Below are 23,371 nucleotides of genomic sequence, written 5' to 3'. Positions count from 1 at the left end.
GCGCTATCCCAGCTGGATTTGCTGCTCCTGGAGGAGCTTTTGGAAACCAGCATGGCTCTGCTCCCCAGCACCTGTTCCTGCAAGGAAGGTGTGTCCCAGGAGCTGGGGTGAAGGCAGAGTGTGCGCCCCAGCCCAGCTGCCCTCCAGTCCTTGCTGCCATGGCCATGAACAAACCGGTCTCAGAAGGTCAAGTGGCACATCGTCACTTTGCTACAGATTTATTTCTGTGTGAATTAATGAAACAGTACACACAATTCCAAAAAAAAAATAATAATCTTTTATAGGCCCATAATCCTTCTTTCACAGTACAATGCAACAGTAAAGGATTTAGTCAGTGTAAACAGAAGGTCCAATAGTGATCATCAGCTATCACAGATCAGCTGCACAAACATCATAGCTACAGGGTTAATGCCATTACCACACAAATTGACAGTACCAGTACAAATCATAACTTTACCTACAATGCTTTTTCATGTGCAAAAACCATGAAAATTCAATTTGCAGAAGAAGGGCACCTTCTCTAAATCTTTGTGGGGGCTGTAAACTGCCTTCTCAGGGCTGTTTTATCTATTTGGCAAAACGTCTCAGCCTGATTCTCCAAGGTACCCTTAACTCCATCTGCAGCACAAAGCACCAGGGCTCTGTCTCCACACACCAGGCATTCCTGTGTGCTCTGCTGCAACCCAGCAAAGAAAACAATCAGCTGAGGATGAATCCCATTCATTTATGAAATCACTCTTGAATTTCATTCATTGATTAAGGCTATTCAAAGCATCCTGATTATATTATATATGGATCATAAGGTAACCCATAAAATCATCATTGGTTAACTTTTTTTTCCTTTGATGTACTAACTGAACTGTTATTGGTGCAAAAAGTTGAGACTTACGGGTAATGCCTTGGCAAGTTTACAGTGAGTGAACAAATTACTGAAGTCAAAGGGTCAGAGAAAGAGAGGAATGCTACCACAGCCATGGGAAAACATCACCTTGAGGCCACCTCGCAGCAAATTTGCACCTCAGCTGGGAATGCCTGGGAGGGAGCCCCAGGGCAGCAGAACTGTCCTGCACCTCCAGCTGCACCAACTCTGTAAATTGAATTCATAGTCAGGCTATACAGGAAAAAACAAGAGGTAGTTATTTATCATACCTCTTCGAAAAGGCAGAACAAACGAAAAACAGGATGTAGAAGTGATGCAGTAAACCTAAAATCAACAGGTTCCTACTTTTTTTTTTTCTCCTTTTTTTGTTTTTTTTTTTTTAAACACACGAAGATAAGTTACAGACACCATATAAAATGCACACTCACTTTATGGAATTCCTGCATAGTAGGAAACAAAGGCCAGCACTAATCCAACAACTTTGTTAACAGCGGGATGCCATTTACAGGTGCAAGGAAGATGCCCCAAATATATCCAAATATAAACAGAGCATTACCCTGCTTCTAGGGAAGTCCTATGGCAACACTTGCACGTTTTGTTCAGAAGGAAAAAGAAAGCATTTTCTTGGGGATAAACTGCCAAAATAATTATTGTTTCACATCCATAAATTTAAGGCAATGTTACTTAGACCTGAGAAAATGAAAAAAAATAAAAAAGCATAGATTTATTTTCTCAACTATACATATACACTTGAAATGTCAGGATTTCCTGTCTCCTCCAATTCTCAGGTGATGCTGGGGAAAACAGCTGTGGGGACGCTGCTCTGAGGTCTCAGGGTCATCCTGAGACATGCAGAGTTTGTTCCAAAGACAGCTAATGAGTAGCTGTGAGTGCTCAGACTCACCTGGCTCTCTTTCATGTATTTTCATTTTAAATACCTCTGTTTAAGCCCTCTGGAGAGGGTTAGCTCCAGAATGGGCCTGTAGTGCACCAGTAACCCTGAAAGGTTTGTATAGAAAAACTGTAGATAAAATAGATAATAAAATTACATACAGTAAATTTCCATGATTCCCCCTTTCCAGGAGAAAAAAGATGTCAGGGTTAACAGTTTCACTGCACCTTTAGCCATTCCCATAACTACAGAATAAATCCTTTAACACTAGTATGAAATCGGAAATTGTTCTGTGCTCTTCCTTGGAAAATAAAAACGTAAATTAAAACCAAAAACCAACTTGCAAACATTTCTCATTAAATGATAAAGAGACAAGAAAGGTCGGGTGGGGACTGCAGACACACAGCATGCTAAGGAGTTATCAAACAAAGTGCAATGGTTTTTGACTCTGTGGGAGGATGGACGGAGGGCTCCCCTTCAGTACCAGCTGGATGCCTCTGGAGAGCTCTGGAGGTACCGTGTGGATCTGCAGCCCTAAAGCTCGAGTTTGAGGTTGTCTGGGCTCCACAGCCCCAAGTGCAGCTGTGGCAGCTCTGCACACCTTGGCTACAACTGTGACTGCAGGACAGGGATTCGCCTGCGCAAAGACATGGCTACTTCCCAAATGTGAAATTTAGTTGCCAAAAGAGGATCTAACGGCTGGTTCTAGAAAGCTGCTTGAGCCACAGCTGAAAGATGGACTCAGACCTAAAATCTGTGCACACCTGGTGTAGTTTCTGTGGGATTGCCTCCTTCTCCTGAACACAACTACAGACACCAACCATCCCTCTCTCCTTCTCCCATCTGAGCAGCTGGACACCACCTGCTGTCAGCTTTGGCTGGAGTCTGCCATGAGCCCACTAAAGCAGGGCTTGGGCAGAGGGTCACTAAAAAGCAGAAGGTCTCCAGGTTCCCACAGTGAAACAAGTTTATCACCATCCACTGCCTGGCAAGAGGGTCTGTGGGCAGATTTTTTGCTGATATTTCAAACGTGACTATCCAAAGATCAGAGACCAAAAGAAACTCAACAATCCTCATTTGACTAGAAAGCAATTTCCACTGCTCACCAGCAACTCCCCACCCTCTTCTCCCAGGTTCAGAGGATGAACAGGGAGTCACAGCTCCTTTACTTACCCGCTGGGAACTAAACCCTTCATTAAATCACACACTAACGAAGCTCACTGTGTGCAAAAGACTCTTACGCTAAAACAGTTCCACCCTACATAGTGCAGTCAACACAGTTTTTAACTTAAATTTGCAGCTTGTTCTTTGCAAGTGCTTGGCAGAGAATATTTATATTCTTCTGACACCATATAAATAATATTTATACAGCTTAGACATTTTGAGACATGCATTAGACTTTAGGTAGTACATACTTCTTTATCATATATGCAAATATTACTGTGAATTAAACCGAGCAACCTTATGCTGGACCGTGTCTTGCGTTATCCAGGACGTTTGACGGGGGTTCCGAATCATCCATGGGCAGGACCAGGCGTGTTCCCCGGATTACGAGTTCATGGTCCCCAAAAGCCAGCTCCCGGTCTAGGGCATCCTCTGAGCTGTTCCCCACGAACCGCCGGGATGCGCCGCCGGGCACCACCGAGTCGGTGTTCACCGTGGAGTCTCCATATGTCAGGCTGATGTCCCCGTCGTTCAGAATGAGGTCGGAGTCATCGTCCTTCAGCTGCTCTTGATTCTGGGGAACAAACAGGAGGAAAGTGCTGTTAAACTCTTCCGGAATAGCTATTTACAATCGCATGGTGATGGTGACTGAGCAGAGACACAGGCACCGAGTCACAGACTCTCCTGCCATGACCATGACCAGAACCGGACATGGCACACACACATCTCAGAGCCCAGGTAACTCACACCACGCAGAACTTCTCTGCAGACTGCCTAAAAGGGCCCTCCCAGCTCTCTTCTTTCTGGTGCCATAGCCAGGTACACGGGGAATGCAGTATTGAGTGGCTGTGACAGGACCAAACACTCATGAGCACAGGACCTGCACTGCTGACCCATCACAGCCATTTCTGGTTTGTCAGGGAACCTGATGCTGATACTGTGCAGACAGGCCAAGAAGACTCCTGGCATGGACAGCTGCCACTGTGAGGGACCCCTGGGCATGACAATGCTGGCAACCTTTCTGGTTGCGAGTGATGCAGCTGAAAGGGCTGCAGGAATGGCTCAGCTGCAAGGCTGGAAGCAAGCAGGGGATAGGGAATTGTGTCTCCTCCCAGCTGGGCCTGGGGAAGGACAGCTGTGACAACTTCACTGAGCCAGTCACTGAGGAACCACCATGAATACACCACAAACCCCTTCATGACCCAACAGTGAGCTGGAAAAGCAAAATGCTCATGGGAATTAGCTCACCCATCAGCCCCAAGGTCTCATTTCCCTCATGCTCCCAGCTTGATGCTGCAGCACAGCATCCAAAAGAGAAACATCAACATGTCAAACCCAAAACACTGTGACAGAAAGGACGCTAAAGGACTTACCTCATACGCCTGTGGGCTTGTCAGGCACCGAGCAACAGGCCCACAGCACCCCGGGAGCGTGGTGGTCAGCGGGGGACCACTGTGTGTCAGGAGAGGCTTTAGATAGCTACAGAGAGGGTTAAGGAAAAAAGAGGAATGGAGCCATGCCAGTGAGTCAAGGAGTGAGATGGCAGCACTGAAGGACTCGGCACTGCAAGGAAAGCACAGAAAGCAAAGAGACACAAATGCATAGAATCACAGAAGTTGTAATGGTGTGCAACAAGAATGCAATGAAACACAGCAGGCCACAGTCCTGGTAAGATGCTCAGCAGCATCACTTGTCCCATCACCCTGTGCCCCTCAGCCTGACGTCACTCCTCCACTAACTCACAGCACAGCATCTGGAAGGGAGGAGAAGCACAGATCTACCAAGAGGGACTGCAAATAAGAAAACCCCCATCCCTTCCTGCCCGCCTGCCCCTGAGATTGAGGACCCCCATGATTGCAACCTTGGAGAGCCCAGCTTTGAATGGAACTCCTGCTGCATTCCCACTGACAGCAGGTGGGAATGGTCATTTCTTGCAGCCACAGACACAAGTAGGTGCAAACCAAAACACAGCAATGTCATGGGAAAGCAAACACTGGCTCCTCTGCCAAGCAGAGAGCAAGTCATGGTCCAAGTGAGAGGTGTCTGGGCAGTGGGATCTGACATGGCACATGCCGACTGGAGCTCAAGGATACTTGTGATCGAAGTTGTACCACATGCGGAAAAGCCAAGCGCTCTCAGCCTTCGTGCTCCTCCTCTCACTCTCTGGGACACCCTGTGGGAGAGCAAAACATTAAAGAAGGGCAGGACAACAAGCCATGACCTGGATCAGGGCTAGGAGACCCCATGGGACACTGGATTATCCCCAGGGGACACAAAGAGACACAGACTTTCCCATCGCCTCTTCAGAAGAAGCCTTTGGGCTGCTGTGTGTATAAGGATGTTCACAACTGGCTGCATTGAGCAGCATTCAACCATCTTAGGGAGGTGGTATCAAAGCACAGTGACCATTTTGCTGCTAGAGCCTTCTGGTGTCTGGCCCCAAGGTTTAAAGTGCCTCAGAGCCAGCTGCACCCAGACGTCATATTTAACAGTGACTGACAGGTCCAACCTCCATCAGATCTCGCCTGATATTGCTGTATGCAAATAATTGTGCATTATGGGAACTCCAGGATTCCTTTTAGTCAGAGAAAAAAAGTATGAAACTGTTTGGAGGGGACTATGAATACAATTACGTATTTCATAGAAATCTGGCTTACAGATTTATGGCCCTGGGCTGCCTGTCACATTTGATGCTTCCTCTCCAGGACGTGAACAGCCCAATAAATGGCTCTGAATAAAATGAATCTCCAAGGTGCAGAATCCACACTGAAACCAAGGAGAGCCACAGCCACAGCATGACCAGGCTGCAGACACATGAATGAGACAGCTGGAATTACCAGGCAGGAAAACTCCCGAGGCTGTGGGGCTCCAGCATTTGTCTCAGTGTGGTCAGTGGTTCTGAGGCTTCCACGTAACTATCCACAGGAAAAGGGCGTAAGCAGGGGCTGAGGGTACCCATGGGTAAAAGATGGGCAGAAGATGCTACACAAAATGAGTCAGTAAATGGTGTTTCTGTGCTGCCCTGGACGCCAGGATGAGGCAGAGCCTCCATGTCATGCTCACTTTGGGATTTATTTCAAACCCAGCAAGGGAGAGACTGAATCTATTGCAGCAGCAACGTGGACTGACTAAACAGTCCAGCATTACTTCTGAGCCCTTCTTTCCAGCTGAGTCAAAACAAGGCTCATGAAAACCAGAGACCACAGAAAAGCTGAGACTCCCACTGACTGCAAACTCTTTCACTTGGGGAGCTAAAAACTCCCACAGCTGGAAGGAAGCAAAGTACAGAAAGGCATCCCCAGGGTCAGGATGTAAACCCTGCCCTGAGGGTGCAGTGCAGATTCCTCTGCAGAGGTGCCCAGCAGAGTACACTCACCACGTTCTCCTGATCCGCGTCCACACCGACCCTGTGAGGAGAAAACAAGAAAGGTGTCACACACACAGTGCCAGGGAGTGCAGGTTGGGATCCAGGGGGAACAATGAGATCAGCCTCTGGTCTCTTAAAGCTGAGCACCCTGAGCTGAGGGCAGGCCGAGGGGGAGGATGTGCTGAGTCAGGGGAGCCCTGCACTCACCGGATGTTGAGGCAGGACAGCATGGCCGTGGTGCCCCCACCGAACACCCACACCGTGAAGAAGACGATGAGCAGGGTCGTGCTGAACATCATCTGCCGGGCGTACGTGGCCGTGTCACGGATGGCCAGGGCGAAGGCCATGGCTCCTCGCAGCCCTGCGGGAAGGGACAGCAGAGGAGCTGTGTCAGCCCAAGCACAGGCCACCCCCATGGCCAGCTTCCCATCTGGGGTTTACATCCTGCTGCCCCTCTGCTGGGGACATCCACCACCAAGGGAGAACAGTGATGATTTTATCACCCCTCTTTCCGAGCCCAGAAAGGCAAGCACTCTTCCTGCCCTATGCCATGCATTCAAAGCAGGACAGGAGGAGCTCATTCCTACATCTCAAACCACTGAGCCCCTTCCTGCCCAGCCTCCCCTCCAGACATTGCCCATAAGAGATTTAGTGTTGAATAAGGAATATTTCCAGGTCCTCAGGGGCAAGGAAGTGCCAGCGGGCCACACGGTCAGAGGAAGGATGCAGTAACATACCAGCAAACATCATCATGTGCTGCAAATTCGTTCCAATCTTATTTCTTCTCCCCAAATTCAGTAAAAATGACAATGGGTAAATATTGGCAGCTCTTCCTAGGAAGATAGCAAGCTGTATTTGTACATGTTAAGGAAATTGCTCTTCCTGTGTCTCCCATCACATCCCACCCGCACACAGAGCCAGTTTCTACTGCCCAACAGAAACTGAGAGCTGCAGAAACACCAGTGCTCTGGCTGCAAAGATAATAACCCAGCTCTGAGTGCTACAGCACTGTGGGAAGAGCAGGCTACTGCCTCGCTGAAACACAGCACACACTGCAATTCAGGAATATCATACAGAGACAAGTACAAATAAACAAGGGAAATGATGAAAGGACATGTTAGACAAGTGAGAGGAGAGAAAAACCACCATTTACCACAGTACGCTCTCTGCTACCAGGTCCATTTGGCACCCCAAGAATTATTTGTCTTCTGTGAAGCTCAAGTTATCACAGCTATGACAACCCCTCTGACATTCCCCAGCACGCCACACTTCACAGCTGGGTTTGAAGCTTTAAGCCAAGTCCCATTCCCAAAGATTATTCAGCAAAATGAAAGCAGCAGCCGTTGAGAAGGAAAAAAAAAATCTTAATACTCTCTCTGTTTTCATAGCCTGTGAGATACAAGAATCACCAGCTCCTTCATACTGCTTTTTATCTTTGAAGCTGTGTCTTTTAATACCAGCACCCAGATGGCAAAAATAATCTTGGAGCCAGTATTCCGCACAGCCTTGAATAATATGGAAAATGCTTCTAGATTTTATGTTCTTTCCTGAACATCACAATTTGCATAAGAGACATATTTCATGATCTCTCTCATGAATAAGCTATTTCATCAGCAAGTTAGCCAGTTCCCACTGAAGAGGCACAGCACAAAATTCCAATTTAACTGCCCAAATGGCATTTCTCTGCTCTCCACACCCTCTGCCCCACTGCAACCCCACAAAAGTTGATCAGAGAAATTCACCTGAGCCTGCTGCAAACCCATGGGTCAGCATTGGCAAAAATGTTTTGTTTATCAGTATAAACTTGCTTCAGTGCTGGCAAAGGGTGAAAATAATTCTGCACATTTAACTGGCTTCCCTGTGACATGAAAAAAATTCCTTCAAAATTCTTGTTTTTCTGAGACATACCAGGGCCCTTGTTCCTGTTAGCATCAGCCTGCAGAACGGGAAATCCTTTCTCATGACATCATTCAGAGGCACCTACTGTAGCTGTAACTGTGCTGTTTGACCAAAAAAAGGCTTTTTTCAGGGTTAACCAAGTGCACTAGCATAGAAAAGAGGAAATAAACAGCTAAACCAGGCAGCCCCCCCCCTTTGCAAAGCCCCTCCTGGTGCCACATGACAACGCCTGGCATTGGCATCATGGTCACATTGAATGACAAGTCCCTGCAGCAGCTGATTCGGATGCCCATGAGAGGAGAGAAGATGGGGAAGAAAAAAAAAATTAACAGAAAAGCTGGAAAAAGAATCTCAGTGTTCTTAAAATAACCAGCAAAGGCACCACTACATGGCAGAAATCCCTTTTTAAAAATAAAGCCAGACTGATTGAAAAAAACAAACCCACTCATTTGAATGAAAAACACAAATTGGGAATGAGGCACCTCTCCCTTTCTTTCTTTGTCTTACAAATTGGGCTCCAAAGGATACGAAGGCCCCCACCACAAAGGTAGGGTTAAAGACATGATTCTGGAAGGTGAACAGTGCAAGTCCCATGTAGGAGAAGATGAAGTTTTCTGCCAAGAAATTCAGAAGCTCAAACAACTGAAAGAGAAAAACAAAAGTGAGTTAGACATAATATAGATTTAACAAGAAAAGCATGTTAGCCCATCGGTCATGCAATAAATACTTCTGCAGAAGCAACTCTAGTGAAATGCAGCTGTAAAAAGACAGATGCACGTAATTCTGGCCAGAGGGAAGGAAAAATATTGAAATTCAGAGAGACTGAAGGGGTCTGAGGAGTTCTCACCTGCTTAGTTCTGTGTTGGGACTCTGTAGATAAGTTGTTATAGGTATAATGGGCCTGTGTGATCCCACAGAAGAGCACAGCCACCACACCTGGGGAGCAGAGCATCACATTAGACTCCTGGTCAGGAAAATGGAGCTGAGCTGCACCCCAGGACTGTAGGGAACTTAATGCAGTAACCCCAGAACCCAGAATCATTAAACATCTGCAAGCAGAGGGAGAGCCATGGCTGCCATCAATACTGAGAAGCAAAACTCAGTGGCCCCATCAGCCCTGCAGATCTCCATCCCAGAGGCAGGGCTGTGCTGGAGCTTGCCTGTAAAGCCACATGCTTCAGCCAGCAGGAATGTGCTCCAGGACATCAAGAAGAACAAGCCGGTCTCCAGCAATGGGAACTCCCGAAGTTTGGTGAACTTGGTGACGTGGCAGATGGTTAAGGACAATTTGGAGAGACACTGCAGGCTAGCAACCTATCAAATCCAATTGCGTATCATAGCTACACAGTCTGTCCCTAAAAAGGCTATGGCACCATCCTTCATTAATTTAGGAAAAAAAATTAAACATCTGGGTGAAATGCAGTGCAGCAAAAAAAAAAGAAGCTGTTATGCAAACACTTGGAAAAAGAAACAAACATGAAAAGGATATTAAAGCTGTCACAACTCCAGTAGCTGTTCCCATTGCAAAAGATCCACTGAAGATCCCCAGGAAGATCCCGATGGACTTGAACATCGCTGTGACATCAAATGTGTGGCTGTTGTCACCCGCTGGCTGATACGCAACTATTGAGCTGGAAGAGGAGGGAAAGCACAAGAACAAAACTGCTTAGTCTGGAGGGAGAGGCACCTCACAGTGCTACATGAGCCTTTAAAAGTGCTACAACTGCTGCAAACACCGAGCCTGAGGAACCAGGGAGACACAGCACACTGCAATCCCCTGGGATCACGGTGTGCAGTGGCTGCACATGCTCCCTGTCCTGGGGAGTTTGGGATCAGCTACCCCACCTAGGCCTGGCTCTGCATTTGCTCCTGGACATTAGAGAGCAGCAGACCAAAGCCTGTGCCTCGTGTGATGTGTCATTTATGGTGGTATTTGTGAGGTTTGGCACCAGCTCTCTGTAATGCCAGGTGCTGTGGGGCCACAAAGCATTCAAGTGGGAAACCTGCATTTCTCCACTGAGGCGGCTGATGTGAACATCCCCTGGAGAGCTGTAACTTCTCCCATTCTGCCACAGTTAACATGCACTACATTTAGTTTGCACTGCTCCGAGTTCCAAAGTGCAACACCACAGGGTAGCAAGGGCAGGCAGTGCCATGCACGACAGCAACACCATTCTCTGCATCCACCAGACCTCAACAGACCTTTGTGATGAGATGGCAAACAGGTCTGCAGTGCTGATCCCATCTGCCAATCTGCTCCCTCCTAACTCCTGATGAGCTGAGCCTTGCATCAGCCGTTCCACAGTTCTACCTGGAAAGGCTGAGATACAGGGGGGCCCTTATCCAGCTCCTAAACCCCATTTATCAACTCCTTGTATCACTTTCCTTGATGTAAACTTACCGCAAACATTAACTTCCTAGTTAGCAATCCCTTGGTTCACTCTGTTAAAACTCCTGGATGTGAACTTTAAACGTTTGCTGTTAAATCTGCTGAGAACAGACACTTACTGCCTTGCACACACATCCTGCAGCTTTCTCCCCAAACTACACACCAACATTTTTCTGCAACACAAATGACAAACCTCCCCTTTCCAACACATCACAGGTAATTTCCCTTGCTAAACTTTCCTGCTTTTAATACATCTCATTTTTCTGCATTGCCTTTTACACTGCAAGCTGCAGATTTCTCCATGATTTAATTCCTTTCATCAATCCCATCTTATACTTCTCATTCACCAACATGTTCTTATTCTGGGTTTTCAGGTTTCATTTTTTTTTTAAATCCAGACTGGTTTCATTTCCCCTCCGTAACCAACTCTTTGGATGTTGGTTTTGCATTTTAACCTCTTACAGTTCTCCTGGTTTTGTTTTTTGCATTGCCAATAAGACATTATTACCAGCTGCCCTTTATTTCCCCTGTTCTTGCCCATGGGCCTCCCCATGGTGTTTAATCCCTGTGAATCCTCCCTTTGGAAGAAGCAGGTAGAGACCCTGCAGCTGCATTTACCCCCTCTGCTCCCAAACTGCAGCCCTGGCACCTCACTGCCTACCAGCTTTCGGTTCTAGGTTCAATTCCTCTTCATCCTGCAACAAGTTCCCGCTGCCAAGCCACGCCAGGCCAAGACAGGAACGGAAAGGCACAGATCCTGCTCCTTAAGCACAGGAACAGACATTTGTCCAGGGCTGAAAGCAGACAGGAGAGGAGCTGTGGGGCACCGAGACCCAGCAAAAGCCATCGAAGAGCCCAGCTCCTCATCCTCCCCTGCCTACAGTGCTGAGGCAAAATAAAATAACTGTTGCATGAACTCGGAGCTGCTGCCTTGGTACAAATTATCCTGTTTCAGGGAGGGGGTGGACTGAGCTCAGCTTGTGGAGAGAGGAAAGCAGGAAATCAGAGCAACAGCTACAGAGCTGCTCTGAAGCAGAGCAAGAGGCAAATCACTGCGTGCGGTGCCGTCACCCACACGTGCCGAGGTTCATCACAAATTCCATTACTCTGAAGCTGAATCCACCCACTCCCACCCAGAATCTCCCAGCACAGACTGGAAGACCCCATCCCCTCCTCACTCATGATCACTTCTGAAACACAATCTTGTTGTGCAGCGTTTCCTCTCGCACCAGCGGTGACACATCCAGCAAAAAAGCCAGAGTGAGCAATACAAAGAATTCCAGAAACCTCAACAGAAGCACCCAATTCAGTAAATACAACACACAGCTCACAATGTGTTACTTGCTGCCTCCAGTAAAACCCACACAACCAGCATGCTGGAGTGGCAAGTATTCCAGAAATATTTTCTCCATTAGTCTTAGCTATATGTTAAGCTGTCACCACTGCAGGTATTATATATTCCCAAACAAATTCCCATGACGACAACATAGTGAAAATGCAGATAAAATACGTCCTGCATACAGACAACATAAAATATTAAAGAATATAAAACATTTTTTAGAAAGGCAGCAAGTTTCCCAAGTGTTCAGTCAAGGGCATTAACTCCAGCTGTAAGAACATTTAACTCCTTGATGTGGGGAGAGAAAGGAAACAGCTGCTTCACCAGCTATTTCCACCTAAACAAAAGCAGGTATTTATGAATGGGAAGCAATGCAGGTAGGAGCAAAGCCATCAGCAAAGGGTTTCAGTGGGATCTTGTGGCTGAAAAGCAGATGTGGTGCTTTTTCCATTTCAGAGGGACATAAAATCTTCCCTATGGATGGGTCAACTGACCACAAAAGCAAAACGAAAGTATCCATCATGCAGGCGGAAGTTGTAAGGGCAATCCGTAATCCCAAGCAGTGGTAAGCGATGAGGACATGCATCAGAATGTCACTACAGCTTTTTGGGACACTTAAGATGCTCTTGCAAACACCCATGCTCCTATTTTACAGGGGCAAGGCCGAGTGGCTCCCTCCAACTCCTGACATGTAACATACATAACAATTCTAAATAAAAAGAGAAGACACTTACGAAGACAGCACTATGGCAACAGCATCATTGAGGACGCTTTCGCCAAAGAGAAGGGCATACAGCTCAACATCAACCTGGAGTTCATGGAATATGGCAAGGACAGTCACTGAAAAATAGAAAAATAGAGAGACATTCAAAAAGGTGCTGCTGTTTCAATGTAATCAAAGACAAAATGTCCTTTTTAGAAAGCTGCCTTCCTGCACATCTGTGCCACTGCTGTGATGGTGCCAGCTGCCCCTCGTGCTCCCTTTGGTACTCTTCCTTCTGCTCTTTCAGATTTGAATTTGATTCATCATTTCCCTCCTCCTTTTACTAAAACACATCCTGGCCTATTGAATCTTTTGCAGGCAGACATAAACAAACTCTGCTCTGAGCTTCCCAGGGTCTGAGCTCATGGGCTGGGCCACAGTACCAGGCTGGCATGAGCCACCCAGCTGTTAGGATGCCCCCAGCTTGGAGCATCAGGGGGAGCCTCCTCTACCTGCAGAAGGCCAGAAGGATCAGGCTTGTCCAGGGTGAGATTAGTCTTTCCTTTCCATTCCTGATACTCTGAGAGAAATCCCTGGATTCAACACATTCTAAGTGCCAGCACAGACACATAACGTTTCAGACCTAACTGGAAATAGCCAGGCATCGGCTCAAACCCCATGTGGGGGTTTCTGTGATTTACAGCCACTTGGCAGCAATCAGAGTTCCCTCAAGCTCTTCTGTGATCCAACAGCTCCAAGAAGATAATGGAAAGCAGCAGGTTTTGCATATCAGCCTCACAGGAACATCACAATATCCAAGGCAAGCAAGATGTACCACATGGTGCATTGGGCACAGTTCAGGCTGAGGGCTGAGCCAATTCCAATCAACTTCCGTGAAAGTCTTTTCGAACAGCACTCAGGGCACACTGAGGGGGTTTAACCCATTTATGCACAGGGAAATACTCCATTTCTACCTGCAAAATCTTCTTGTTCCTATTTCAAGCCCAAAGAAGGGACGTAACACCGACAGCGCATCTGCAGCATTTCTAAGCATTAGAAGATTTCCAGCCCTACTCAGCAAAGGGCAGGAGCAAAGAGAGGTTTTTTTGGGTCCTGTGTTTTCACATGAAGTGAGAGTATGCAAGTAAACAGCTACCACATGCAAGCTATCATGAACTAAATTCAATTTAGTTGGACATGGCATGTTTTTCATAGTTTTGATTTATAAAGTGCATCAGTAAACCAAGATGTCACTACTGTCCTCAGTACTGCTCATTAAGGTGTCTCATTAATCCAATTTAAATTAGATTAGTCCCTGCCAAAATCCAACCAAACTGGAAGCAGGAGAAAATAGCTAAACTAACTAACACTATCAACTGAACCCTCCCCACATTATGCATCTTGTTCTGCAACAGCTGCTGGCACAGGGTAGCAGATACACAATGCCAAACCCCAACAAAGTCAAGAGAGAGGCTGCCTAGGACTTCACTGCAAACAAGGATTCAGGAAAGCAGAGGTTTGGAAGCTGTATTACACATAACTGAAGAAAATTAAAAGGCACAGAGACAAAACTGACCTCTAAGAATGTCACAAATAAATTAAGCTCCAGAATTCAGAAGGAGGGAACTCTCAGGGGTTTCAGATTTTCTTCCCCTCTGCCCCACAGCTCAAACCAGGCCAAAATGTAGGGAAAGTGGGTAACATACCTGGATCGGTAGCTGACACAATGGCCCCAAAGAGGAGGCAGTCAGTGAAGTAGAAATCTCCCCCAAGCTGCCCAGTGACTTTCATCAGCGCCACGCAGCCGTACACGACAGAGCTGGGGATCAGAAAAGGCAGTTACACATCTCTGCGATGCATCAAAACAACATTCATATGGGCTTGATTTCCCTGAATTTACCAGATTAAAGCTATCCAAATGCCAGAACACCAAAGAACTGCATGGGATGGGCCGAGCCTGGTGAAACCCCAGGGCCATGATCTTGGAGGTGAGCACTGAACCACACACATCAAAGCACCCTCTGAACTGGAACACAAACATGGTGCCAGCAGGGAACTGTGAGCAGAACTCCTCCAGGAGCACAACACGGCTAAAGGAAAGCAGCAGTCAGGCTTATGGGGTCACACAATCACTTTGCAGTGCTGCACATTAACATAGTTCAGTGAGGTGACCTTGAACTGACTCTGAAATGGCCAAAACTTTCAGCGAGAAGCAGATAATGCAGATGCTGAGTTTGCTTGAGTCCACTGGACTCCACTGGAAAACACCCTATGCCAGCCTGTGTGCTACCAGCCAGAGTGGGAATCATCCAACTGCCTCTACACAGAGGGATAAATGATTTGAAACACATCTGTGCTCACTAGCCTTTATGATCCTGCCCTCTACTCTTGTGTCTCAAGTTTATGAGGGCTTATGCTTTCACTAATTTGAAGTTGCTGATTTTTCAAGACAATCTTCAGAGAAGTGTGAATCTTTTCTTGCCATGAATAACTATTCTCATGGGATGCTGAGAGCACTTCGCAATTAGACAGCAACCACCCTGTCCATGCAGCAGAAGTTTGGGCAGTAAATAGTATTATTTGCTGCTGCTGAGCAGCAGTAGCAGAGCCTGGGTGACCTTTCAGAGCTGGGATTAGCAGCTTCAGCTCCAGGCTCAGGGCACTTCTCCCATGCACAGCTCAAAACCCTGTGGAAGAACCAGACCAGCTCCATCTACTCACCCAATCACCAGGCAGGAAATGGCAGTGCCAAGGAAAGCATATGCCAGGATGGATCCCAAGTTTCTGAAGAAGTGCCTCTAGCAGGAGAAAAAAAACAGAAACTGAATTATATTTTGCTAACGATTTATTTCAAGCCCACACAGGCACCCACACAGTGTCCACAGCAACCTGGACCCAGCTCAGACACCATGAACTGGACAGACACAGGGTGCCCAGCACAGCACAGTGCCAGACCACCAGTTAATGCAGCATTAATAAACATGAATGTACCATTTTCTCATACCTGTGCATTTAATAAGGTGCTACTCCAAGTCCTGGGAACTGATTTCCTAACCCAGCAGCATTCCTCCTTCCTTCTCCCGCAAGCTAAAGTGCATCATTCTCCTCTCCTTCCAAGTCAGCATTTCAGAGAGCTGCTGCTTTCTAAAACCTTCCCACACTCCCAAGTGCTTTGAAAGCTGGGATGGCTGAAATGGCCTGGCTGACCTCAAAAACCCCTGCTGGAAACGGTTGAAGTCGCTGACCCTTCCCAGGGCAGAGGGGCAGACGAGAATGACGGGGGCACTCTCACCTTTGCTTCCCACAATCCCATATTTGCTGGGGAAAACCATACCCACCCCCACAGCCTCAGCCTGCTGAGCAAGCATTAAAGCACTCGCAAGTATTAAAAATTCTCTGGAGGCAGAGGAGCTAAAAACATCGGCACTGTAAAGGCACGTACCCTTTTCAAGCTGTAGCCTGCATAAAATATAATGGGAGGAAGCAAAATGTTGAAGAATACTTCAGGATCAAAAGTCACCTGTTAAGAAAAAAAAAAAAACAGTAAAATGATTTGTTAAAACTTTGCAAGATGAAACACAAATAAGAAAGTAATATATGGAGAAAGCCCTGTACCCCCACCACATGAATTCTGTTGGGGCAACACTGAGGATGTGTCTGGAACCTTCTGGAGACAAATCCCAGAGTCTAACAGCTTAAATTGAGATGAGCTAAAACTAGAGTTTCATTACATTGTGTTCAACATATAAATTACTACTCATCACAATCACAAGTTAAGAAACTAAAACAAAAACACTTAATCCAGCAGATCCAGGACCCATCCCCGTGGAGGGAGTGGGAAGGACTGCTCACCTCTCCATCACTGCCTCCCTTACCTTTCTCAGCATCTCATTATCCTGGACGTTGTTGAGCTCCTGGGCACTGATTTCTCCCTTCAGGGTGTACTCATAGTACTTCCCACTGACGTTCACAAGCAGCGTGGCAGGGCTGGTCTGCACTTGGCAGCTCAGGGTCACGTTGTTGACATCGCTGGGGACGTGGATGCCGTAGCGCAGGACCACACCGACCAGGACACCTGGGGAGGGACACGGTCTGTGAGACAAACCACAGCAAACTCCCAGAATGATCCCTCTGAGCACAGATGCAGCACCAGGATCCTGACCCTCTGCTCAGCTGCTGAGCACAACCACCAACCCAGTAATTGCCCGTGTGAATTGAAACACCTTTGTCCCCTGTGAGCCAGACGAATACTCTGTGCTCATGGGGAGTTTCTAACACAGACATGGACAAGTTCTGAAGGATTTGAACTACCCAGCAATCAGTCAGACCCTCACTCCAGTGCAGCAAACAGCCAACATCGAGGGCACGCTAGGTTTTTAGGGTGAGCACTTCGCACTGCTGGCCCAGGTGCTGCTCACACATGCCCAAACTGTGCCCTTTGCACCTTGAAACCTGACATTGATACATTAAACTCTTCATTTTGGCAGGGATTAAAGATGATATCCAGCAACCACCCTGAACACTCTGAGGCTGGCAAGCATCCTTCCTAAGGTGCTGCAGCACAATACAGCCTCCTCCCAGGCCTCCCCATTTTTATAAAACCACATTTTAAAATATAAACATATAAACATAAAAACCTGTTTCCCAGTCCAGGCTGACCATCCAGATCTACTCCTTGCCCCTGCAAACTTCAGCCCCGCACCACAAGCAGCAGCCCCCGGGCAGCCCCGTGAGGCAACTCTGCCTCCAGCTCAGCTGCTAAGTAGGGGCATTTTGGGGTTAATTTGCAAGTCAGCAATTTATAAGGCATTTTTCTTTTGTTGTCTGAGGTCTCAAATCCAGATTCAAGTGTGTTGAGTGCTCTCCTGGCAGAGTGTTTTCACATCTGCAGGCTGGGGAAGAGGGGTGTCCCACAAGACACCTTTCCATGTAGCCTTCAGCACAAAAGAGTTTGGAAACTCCTTGATTAAGGTGGCCCTGAGCCGCCACAGAAATCCTGGATCTTAACCCCATCTCTGAACCACATATTTATGAAAAGCTTTCAGACACGTGGGAACTAAACACAGACCGCAACACTCTGAAAGTTTCTCCATTTGCCTCCCAGGACACTCCTGCTTCCTTACTGCTGCCTTAATTAAGACCTTGCTCTGTGCTTTCCTACAGGCAGGGCACAACCCCGACTGAAGGGAACAGCCAACTCTTCCTGTGCCACCACCTCTCAGAGCAGAGCCCGGGCAGGACACTGTGGGGCCCCAGCTCATGCAGCATCTCCTGCGGCCAGTTCCTGATCTGCCACCCACTTTCTGACTTCTCTCCCTTGGCCACAGTTTTTCCAGGACAAGATTCACTATTTTTCCCGATGGCCAGGAGAAAAGCCCCCACCTCCTGCCCCAGGGAGTGCTACACACAGCAAGGCCACCAGAACACACACCCAGGCCATGAGCAGAGGCAGAGGAGGTAACTGCACACAGAGTCACCGCTGCTGACCCACCATAGCTCAGGGACTGGACAGACCCAAAACCTCGGTATAATACAGCACTTTGTAGCACGGGTGAGCTAAAAGGCTACTGGTGCTTTCAAGCCATGCACCATCAATCAGGTGTTCACCACTTTGGGCTTTATCCTGCCCTGAATCACCCCAACAGTCACAGAACAGTTCCCTCTGGGCACAGCCAGGCACAATCAGCTCCAGCAAAGAGAGTTCAGGGCATGTCACACCCTGCAGAGCAGCTGAGATCTGCTTTTACACCACCATCACTTAGAGGGGACACCAAAAGGAATTCTTCAGCTTACTTTTCTGCCAGCCTCTGTTCCTGTGATCTTCCAGTGGTCCAGAAATAAAATTATAGAATGAAAGCAAGTATGTCAAGCACATCAAGGTGCCACAGCATGTATTTACATGAGCATGTGGCAGTGGCTGCATGGCACCACAGCAGTGGGACAAAACATCCCAGTTTCCTTTCACCCAGAAGATGACAATCCCAGAGGCACCACGGGAAACAACCAAAATCCTTCACTGGGATAAAAAGAGTTTCAAAGGGTTATTTACATTTGCTTATGGCTATTAAGCTACACCACACTTTGCAGCCCTCCAGAACTATCTGAGGTGACTTCTAAGAAGTTTCTTCTTAAAAACAAAATTGATTTCAGAGGTTCATGCAGGAATCAGAAACCAGCAGCTGCCTGCCCTTGCTCAGATGGAAGGAAACCCACTCAGCAACCCCTTTAACACCCGGGCTCAGCACTGGGAAATAAGGAGAGACAGGAGGAAGGAGGGACAGACACAAGGAGTCACTGCTGCGAATTCAAAAGGGATCCTGACTCACCTGCTTCTCCACTCTTAATCCCTGTCCCAAAGCAGTGCTACATCTGATAGCACCCTGCTCCTCCGCCATCTCCTTATCTGGGCAGCTGCTCCTGGCACTGGGTGCCAGCCATGCTCCAGACAGGGCCAAATTCCCACTCTGGCCAGGAATGGGGTAAGGGAAAAGGGACAGATAAACCTACAATATCTGCCAAGGACCCTTGTTTGGAAGTCCCAAAATCAGACGTTTTGTATTGCTCAGTAATAGGCTGCCTGGGAGGCTGCCACAGCTCCCCAGACCAGTTGGGGAAAGACACCCATGTGCAAATACACAAATGCACAAATTGCTCCTGGGCACTGAGTGTGACCCTGCCAGCAGCTTCCAACACAGGGACACTGTCAGAGTTACCTGCAGGGAAAGCATCCTGCTGCTCTGCTGGAAACCAATTATTCCACTAACATTAAACAGCCCCACCAGCAGCCCCTCTGCTCCACAGTGGATCTGATCCTCCCCACCCAACAAAGCTCACTGGAAGCACTTGGGACAAACCTGACAAGGTTTTCCAGACACCAAGTCCAGTCCTGAGCTCAGGCTCCCTGGACCAAGCCCAGGGGACTGCGTAGGTGCTCCCGGTTCCAAGAGGCTCTTAGGAAATGGTTCAGACTCTCTGGGCACTCACAGGGCTGCCCCAGCAGCAACGTGTGAGCCAGTATCAACATGCTTTTGCAGCCAGAAGTTTTACAAAACTGAGCCCTGGGAGGGAGCTGAGCTGAGCAGAGGGAACCCAACACCACAGAAGCTGCCAGCCAAAAGCTGCAAGGACTTGAGAGGCTGAAGGCAAAGCCGGCAAATTAATTGAGTTCTTTTATGCAAAGTGCAAGAGATTATTTTCATTGCATTTCTCCTGACTTCATTAAAAAGAACAAAAGCCCATGGGCTTTTTTTTAAGGTGCTGTTGAACATTTCCGAGGTAATGTTTTAAATGAAGACTAATATATTACCAAACCCAGCACTTAACAACAATAGGAGCAGACAGGATCCCCAGGCAAGCATTAATCTGGACACCAAAAGGAAAGAAAAATGTAGCAACTGAAGACATCCTGACAACAAGCAGTTTAGACACATGCAATCCAGAGACCAAGTGGGAACAAGCACAAGGAAACTAAACTTCTAGAGAAGCTCCTGCACATCAGACTCTGAGAAGAACTGAAACAAAATTGTTAAATTAATTATCCTAAATGCTGAGTACCTCAGATGTGGGAAACTCATTTTAAACACTGGAATGAAGCTTAAGGGCTACTAAGCAACTATTGTCTATCACTGTGAAATTACTCCAGCCAGTGTCCAGCTCTTGAACATCAACTCTGAGCTGACAGTGTGATTTGCAAGACAGAAACGAAACCCACCCGGAGCAAGAGCTTGTAACTTCCAGTAAAAACAAAGACAACAAGGAAACTGATGTGTTTTGCCAAAAGAGATATATGCAAAAGTTTTGACTTAGTTGTTGTTGGGTTTTTTGAACAGAAAAATACAAGCTTTCGCAAATTGCTTCTCTTGCTCAGATTTCAGAGTCTGTTTTGCAGCCCTTCCATGTTTTCAGTGAACTTCCTTGGGACTGAAAGCATTGCAAGGAGCCAGGGACAGCGATACCTGCTTTCTTCCCTGCAGATTTTAAGTTGCCACTGTAAAACAACAGCATCTCACCAGTCCTTGGGAATTACACACCCCTTTTCCTATGGCAGCTGCCACTACCTGAGAAGCAAATGCCAAAAGCCTTGATACCAGGGAAAACTTGGAATTTTCTGTATGATCAGACAAGTGACATTACTGATTTCACCAGCAATGCTCTAAGCACAGTCTGCAGAAGAGCAGACAGAAAAGGTGCATTTTACGGATTGGCAGGAGACTGAAACGACCCAGGTTGTGCTCTGAGAATAAAGCGAGCACTCAGGTAGGTCAGGGAGAGAGGAGGAACAAGAGGAAGAAAGCTCCAGGTTAAAGGCAAGCGTGAAAGCATGGAAAGAACAGAAAGTCGCATGTCAGGAGCTCTGGGGCAGCAGGAGAGAGAAGACCTTCCATGCTGGAAGCATGTCCTCTCACAGCACAGATCCTGTCCCAGGAGGTGACCATCCCTGCCCTGGACAGGAGGCCAGAAACGTCTGAACCCCCCTGACCAGTGGCTGGAAGTAATCTGAAAATGCAGAGCAGTATTTTGTGCCCCTGAAAAAGCAGACCAGTATTTCGTGCCTCTGGGCTGACGCAAGTGTCTCCACCCCTTCATTTAGAAGGAGCATTAACTGGAAGGAGCATCCTTCCAATTAACTGAAACTTGGGATCACGAAAGCCAGTGGCCCAAACAGGTCAAGCCACAGCCTTCAGATCAAAGCTTTCTGCTGGGTGGGGGATTTGGCCATGTCTGACTCTGTGTGGTCACACATCACCACCAGCCAGCAAGGGACGCACAGAGGACAGACACTAACTATAGTGCACAGCAGGAGATGCCTTCTCAATCCTAAATTCAACAAATCTTCCCTAGATATGGATCCAAGGCCATGTTAATCACTTCTCCAGCACAGCTCCCAGTGCTACTTCGGTAGAATTTGAAGTTATGCCAGATAACCCAGGGAGACCTATATACGGTCCCTCCATACTGTGGTTCAGGCCACTTCATGAGGCCTTGTCACCTCAGTAAATCACAGGCCACCTCTAATACCCAAATGTCTACAGCCTCATTCCACTGACCCACAGCCTTGCTCCACTTCCTGTGGGAATACACATGGGGCTCCTCTCCAAGAGGTCCTGTCACATTAGGAGGAAGAACTCTAAAGGTAGGAGCTTGTGCACACAGGTCCCCAGGCAGCAGCATGGAAGGCTGATGGCTCTGCAGGTCCCTGAGTGTGGCAAAGGGTGAGAGAATCCCCCAAATGGCCTCTCCACTGTTCTTGGACAGCTTCTGGAAATCTGGATGCTCTAAACACAGGGTGGAAACACAGCCTCTGGCCCCAGCATGTGGGATCACAGAATCACAGAATTATTTGGATTGGAAGGGGACCATGTTGATCATCCAGTTCCAACCCCCCTGCCATGGGCAGGGACACCTTCCACTAGACCAGGTTGCTCAGAGCACCATCCAACCTGGGATGTGCTGCCCCAAGTCCCACTCTCGACCCTGGAGCAGGTAAGTGGGACTTGCCAGTGCTCGGTGACGTGGTAACCCATGACCCCACCAGCTTCACCCTGTGAGGCCATCTGGAAAAAACCCAACCAGTTCCTCACTGCCAGAGATTTGGGAGTAACTCTGCCCTCGAGAGCCCTCCATATCTAGGGTTTGGAAAACAACCAACCCTCCCTCCAGCAACACCCAGATAAGGCTCAGCACAGGACACACCAGGACGGGGCTGTCCCGGTGACACAACAGTGTCCAGCTGCACCCACGAGGGGATGTGTCCTGCCCCCCCGCACCCCTTCGTCCACCAAACAAGCCCTGTAGCAGACCCTCGGGCAGGGGCCACCAGGCACTGACCGAAAGAACGGCGCGCTACTGGTCCCCAACTGGGGCTGCCATGGGAGTGGCCGGTCGGGCAAGCACCCAGCCCCGCAGCTGGCCCAGCGCACAGCCGGGACTGGTCGGAATGGGGCTCCCAGGGCTCGGGGCAGCTCCCGCACGGGTCTCCCAGGGAACGGGTGCGCGGGGTGGCAGATGCACGCGTGGGGCGCGGCGCCGCTCACCGTAGATCATGGCCAGCCCGGTCTCGTGGAGGAAGCGAGCGCGGCGGTGCTTGAAGAGCCAGATAGTGAGGATGGTGAGAGTGAGCAGAAGGATGAAGACGAGGAGGTTGGCGCTGTCCTGACGGTGACTCTCCTCCGCCGCCTTCTCGGAGACGATCTCCTCCTCCAGCGCCCCGGAATGCGCCGCTGCCACCTCGGCGCCCGCCGCCCCCCGCGCCCACAGCCCCGCAGCCGCCGCCAGCACCGGCCCCGGCCCCGCCATCGCCCCGGCACCGGCCCGGCCCCGCCGACACCAGGAAGCGGCTCTGGGCGCAGGCGCCGGGGGCGGGAACAGAGCGGGGAGCCCGGATAGGGACGGGCCGGCAGCGAGCGGGGGCGGGCTGGCAGCGACGGAGCGGGGAAAAGGGGGACGGGGAGCGGGGGCAGGGGACAAGGGTGGCCCTGGGGAGCTCGTAAGGCGAGGTTTGTGAGGGAAGGGCGTGCCTGGGACTGCCAGGGGGGCTGCGATGAGCCCTGGGGAAGCTGGGACGGGTCCTAAGGAACGGGATGTGGGGGACGAAGAAGTGCGCAAGAAGGGGGTAGGTGATCAGAGTTCAAGGGGGTTTGCAAGAGGGAAAAGAAATCCCCAGACAGACTTGGTGCAAGGTAGTTTAGCGCGGCCACGCACGGCAGCGGGTGTTGTTTGTGCGCGGGGTGCTTTGGAG

General features: G+C 48.7%; 1 protein-coding gene across 1 annotated transcript; it reads right to left on the bottom strand.

Moving 5' to 3' along the window:
* Positions 1-202: 202 nt before the first annotated feature.
* On the bottom strand, positions 203-22,944 carry SLC9A6 (solute carrier family 9 member A6). Its single transcript, XM_042029165.1, has 16 exons — positions 22,668-22,944; positions 16,509-16,708; positions 16,076-16,153; positions 15,355-15,431; positions 14,340-14,452; positions 12,665-12,770; positions 9,692-9,833; positions 9,363-9,468; positions 9,050-9,138; positions 8,731-8,844; positions 7,041-7,152; positions 6,511-6,664; positions 6,313-6,343; positions 5,030-5,109; positions 4,310-4,415; positions 203-3,510 (listed from the first exon to the last, which is right to left on the bottom strand). Exons 1-16 carry the CDS (start codon positions 22,927-22,929, stop codon positions 3,235-3,237), a joined length of 2,046 nt encoding a protein of 681 aa, XP_041885099.1. The 5' UTR covers positions 22,930-22,944; the 3' UTR covers positions 203-3,234.
* Positions 22,945-23,371: the final 427 nt, after the last annotated feature.

Source organism: Corvus kubaryi, unplaced genomic scaffold (assembly GCF_017639235.1).
Source record: "Corvus kubaryi isolate FWS band 111438036 unplaced genomic scaffold, C.kubaryi_AGA036_p1.0 37322, whole genome shotgun sequence".
NCBI lineage: Eukaryota > Metazoa > Chordata > Aves > Passeriformes > Corvidae > Corvus > Corvus kubaryi.
Note: the sequence above shows the minus strand (reverse complement) of the source record. Positions and strands in the feature narration are given on the sequence as shown.